Below are 4,997 nucleotides of genomic sequence, written 5' to 3'. Positions count from 1 at the left end.
GATTTACTCAGGTCTCTTCTAGGAAATTCCTGACCACAGCATGCTCTGTGTTGAGTGCCTGCCTCCCACTAGATTAGTTTTTCTAATCTCTCTGGAGGGTCTTCAAAGGAATGTCCCTTCTTGCAGACCTTGAGATAGTTTCAATCAAGAACACAGTTATGGCAGCCTTTATGGTGGATAGGATACATCAGTTGGAACATTATAAGTTGGAAGGAGGTGAAGGATGGGGAGGAAGTTTGTAAATTTCATCTTTTACTTTTCTGTGCTGTTTGAATTTTTTCCATTTGAGGTATTCCTTGAGAAATATATACTTGTATAGCAGAAAAGAATGAGTAAAAAATCTCATACACAGTCTCCTTTTGGTTGGATTATACCAACTCACACCCGTAAGAAAGCCTGTGTTATTAACGTTATCTATTCTTTTTGTATTTCCTTTGTCCAGCACAATCATGAGACGGGCTTTGCCTTATTATATCTACTCCTTTGGGGGACTTCTGACCTTTGGGATTCTGTGTTCATCCTCTACCAACAAATGCACTGTTAGACACGAAGTAGCTGACTGCAGTCACCTCAAGTTGACTCAAGTTCCTGATGACCTCCCCACCAACATAACCGTGCTGAATCTTACCCATAATCAACTCCGAAGATTACCCTCTGCCAATTTTACAAGATATAGTCAGCTCACTATCTTGGATGGGGGATTTAACACCATCTCAAACCTGGAGCCAGAATTGTGCCAAAAACTCCCTTTGCTGAAAGTTTTGAACCTCCAGCACAATGAGTTATCTCGTCTTTCTGATAAAACCTTCATGTACTGCAAGAATTTGACCGAGCTCTACCTCAGGTCCAACTCGATTCAGAAAATTCAAAATAACCCCTTTAAAAACCAGAAGGTAAGGTGAAAACGTTCACTATTGTCTGAGACTGAGTTTTTTAGTCATTTCTCCATCCTTAGACTTAGTGTCTAATAACAAGGTAAGAGGAAGAAATCTAATATACCCCAGTTGAGGGTGTGGAGACCCATACACGGATACTGTCATTAGGATTGAAAATGTTTCCAAAAGGAAGAATATAGTTTAGGAACTTAGACTCAGAGGTATAAGTCAGGATCAGAGTCAGAATGCCCCTTAAGAACACAGAAAATAAACTTTCAGTGCTGCTGATTTAGTACGTGAAGTAATGGAAAAAATTGTTGAGTCCAAATTCTGACTTAATGAAGTTAACAAACTGATACTACAATTGACTACAATTTACCTACTCTCAATTTAAGAAATCTCCTCCTGGGGTGCAGTGACTCATGCCTGTTATTCCAGCTCTATGGGAGGCCCAGATGGGTGGATGGCTTCAGCTCAGGAGTTCAAGACCAGCCTGAGCAAGAGCGAGACCCCATCTCTTCTAAAAATAGAAAAAGTAGCCGATATTGTGGTGGACACCTGTAGTCCCAGCTACTCTGAAGGCTGAGGCAGGAGGATCGCTTGAGCCCACAGTTTGAGTTTGCTGTGAGCCATTATGCCAAGGCACTCTACCCAGGGACAGAGTGAGACTCTGTCCCCAATGATAACAACGACAATAACAAAAACAAAAACTCCTCAAAGTATTACTTTTCTAGTAACTGCTACCTTTTTCTTTTTCGGCACTTGGCTTGAATTTTTTAAAAAATTTTTTACCTTTATTTTTAGTGGACATATAATAATTTTTAGATGTTTATGGGAGAAAGAGTGATAATTGAATATGTATCTACACTTGTGTAATCATCAAATCAGGGTAATTAGTGTATCTAATACACTATTAGACACTCTCTAATGTTTGAGGGTATCTATCTTTTCAAATTGTATCATTCCTTTATGTTGTGAATATTCAAAATATTTGAAAATTCAAAATATTTGAAAATGCACAGTTAACTACACTCATTCTGCAGTGCTGCAGAAGATCAGGAAAATGCAAGTTATTGTCTGGAAATTTGAAGCGATTATTAAGTCCTTTTCTTAAATCAAAGTGATTTTCAAGTGTCTTTGTCATCTTCATTTTGTGGCCTTATGAAAATGTGAACATTCCTTCTCCTCAATGCAGAGAAAAATGTACAGATTTAAATATGTTGTGACTGTGATCCCACCACTCTGGGAGGACAAGGAGGGAGGATCCCTGGAGACCAGGAGTCCCAGACCAGCCTGAGCAAGAGCGAGACCCCATCTCTACTAAACATAGAAAAAGCTAGCCAGGCGTGGTGGCGGGTGCCTGTAGAATCAGCTACTTGGGAGGCTGAGGCAGGAGGATCACTTCAGCCCTGGAGTGTGAATTTGCCATGAGCTATGATGCCACAGATCTCTAACCTGGCTGATGGAGTGAGACTCTGTCAAGAAAGGAAGGGAGGAAGGGAGGAAAGAAAGAAGGAAAGAGAAGGAAAGATAACAAATCTAGCTGGGGGTGGTGGCAGGGGCCTGTAGTCTCAGCTACTCAGGTAGCTGAGGCAAAAAGATTGCTTCAGCCCAGGACTATGAAGTTGCTGTGAGCTGTGAAACCGCACTCTACCCAGGTGACAGAGTGAGATGCTATCTCAGGAATTAATTAATTAATATACCATGAAACATTAAATTTGCTCACCAGTTATTTAAATCCTTTCTTGTGCCTGATGTGGATAAAATGCCTTTGGATACAGAGACATTAAAATCTGATTAGAGAGGTCATTGGCAAAACATTATCTTTATTTTTGAAACATAAATAAAAGTCTGGTTCTCTTTAACAGAGATTGCATTAGATTTTGCTCTAACAGATAACCAGCTCTTCCCTACCTAAGTTTGAAATTTCTGTGTTCAAAAGTGACATAGGGTGATAAAGTATCCCCCAGATAACAATTGTGCTAACAAAAGAAAAATTGATATTCTTTACTAGTCATGATTCAAAATTATGTAACTACGAATCTTTGTCAATATGAAAATCTCTATAGGGTTTGGTGCCTTGTAGCTCAGTGGTTAGGGCTCTGTCCACATGCACAGGGGTTGGCGGGTTCGAACCCAGCCTGGGCCTGCTAAACAACAATGACAACTGCAACAAAAAATAGCTGGGTGTTGTGGTGGGCACCTGTAGTCCCAGCTACTTGGGAGGCTGAGGCAAGAGAATCATTTAAGCCCAAGAGTATGAGGTTGCTGCGATCTGTGATGCCATAGCACTCTACTGATAATGAGACTCTGTTTCAAAGGAAAAAAAAATCTCTTTAGGATTTCATAAATCCTAAAGATTTATAGAATTTATAGAATTATTAGATTTATAGAATTTGGCATCTATGACATTTCTTTTTCAGGAATCTTTTTTCCTACTTTTTTCTCTTATTTGTTTTCAGGGCTAATGCATGACAGTCTGTTTGATAAGCAACACTAAATTATAAATAAGCAATTAAATTATGAATATTCCTTATATTATAAACAAATAAGCTTAAATCCTTTTTATTTTGGTGAGAGAAATAAAGTGATGCTTGAAGTAAGAAACTAAATCCTTGCAACAGGGATTTTTTATTTTTTTGAGACCAAGTCTCACTCTGTCACCCTGGGTAGAGTGTCAGGGTATCATCATAGCTCACAGCAACCTTAAACTCCTGGGTTCAAGCGATTCTCCTGCCTCAGCCTCCTGAGTAGCTGGGACTGTAGGTGTCTGCCACAAAGCTCAGCTAGTTTTTTTCTATAGTAAAGATGGGATGTTACTCTTGCTCAGTCTGGTGCCAACTCCTGAGCTCAAGCAATCTAACTGCTTCTGCTTCCCAGAGTGCTGGGATTACAGGCACAAACCACTGTCTGGCCTTAATAGTGGTGTTTTTAGAAGGTTTTAACCTTCACAGCAAAGGTTATTTATCACTCCTGTTGTTAGCTTTTTAGAAAATAAGAAAGAGGTGACATTTACTGTCGAGCTATTTCTAAGATTCACCTATACTTATGAAGGAACCGTTTCCGACAGTGAGACTCTAACATTCACATCTTTTTTTTCCTCTCAGAATTTAATCAAATTAGATCTATCTCACAATGGTTTATCATCTACAAAATTAGGAACCCAGGTACAACTGGAAAATCTCCAAGAGCTTTTATTATCCAGCAATAAAATTCATGTCCTGAGAAGTGAAGAGCTTGATTTCCTTGCCAATTCATCTTTAAAAAAATTAGAGTTGTCATCAAATCAAATTAAAGAGGTAAGAGAGAGGTAAAATCATTTTGCGTTAACCTTTAAGCATTGGTAGTTCCTAACTCTTGCACAAATCGGAATTTAAAGCTCCTCAGATTCAGGACCGTTAGCCTTTGTCACATCTACAAATTCTTCCTATCTACTGCTCAGGGCCATTGGTGTTATCCTCTCGGGAGAGTTTGGGCAGCTGTCCGGAGATGTCAGGAGGCAGGACCTGCTGTCCATCATCCCTGGCTTTACATCCAGCTCTCTGACCTTGGGGAACCTCCCTGAGTCTTGGTTCCCCTCTTGTAAAATGGAAATAATAGCAGCCTATTTCACAAAATCTTCAGAAGAATTAAAGTAGTATGATAGTCGGGAGTGCAGGGTTAAGAGTTGGGTTAGCTCGCTCCCTCTCTGGGCTTTATCTTTTAACATTTGTGTAGTCGGATAAGTTATTCAAGTTCTCTCTAATCCAGTCCCCCGCCTTTCATTTTCAAATTGGCAAAGTAATAATACTACTTCATAGAACAGTATGGTGAAGGATTTAGTACTTTCTGGCAAATAGTAAGGGCACAACAAATGATAAATAGCACTGTGTTATTCTAAAAACCTGCCTGTGGGTCTGGTACGGTGGCTCACGCCTATAATCCCAGCACTCTGGGAAGCTGAGGTGGGTGGATTGCTTGAGCTCAGAAGTTTGAGATCAGCCTGAGCAAGAGCAAAACCCCATCTCTACTAAAAATAGAAAAACTAGCTGGGCATTGTGATGAGTGCCTGTAGTCCCAGCTACTCAGGAGGCTGAGGCAGGAGGATGGCTTGAGCCCAGGAGTTTGAGGTTGCTGTGAGCT

The 4,997-nt window shown here is 40.1% G+C and overlaps 1 protein-coding gene across 1 annotated transcript in view; it reads left to right on the top strand.

Moving 5' to 3' along the window:
- Window positions 1–443: 443 nt before the first annotated feature.
- The window catches only part of TLR3 (toll like receptor 3), a 10,724-nt gene continuing 6,170 nt past the window's right edge, over window positions 444–4,997 (top strand). Inside the window, exons 1-2 of the mRNA XM_003792768.3 lie at window positions 444–893; window positions 3,983–4,174. Coding sequence (XP_003792816.1) covers window positions 450–893; window positions 3,983–4,174 — 636 coding nt within the window. The 5' untranslated portion in view covers window positions 444–449. The remainder of the gene's footprint in view (window positions 894–3,982; window positions 4,175–4,997) is intronic.

Source organism: Otolemur garnettii, unplaced genomic scaffold (assembly GCF_000181295.1).
Source record: "Otolemur garnettii isolate 467f Iridium unplaced genomic scaffold, OtoGar3 scaffold00061, whole genome shotgun sequence".
Classification (NCBI taxonomy): Eukaryota; Metazoa; Chordata; class Mammalia; order Primates; family Galagidae; genus Otolemur; species Otolemur garnettii.
Note: the sequence above shows the minus strand (reverse complement) of the source record. Positions and strands in the feature narration are given on the sequence as shown.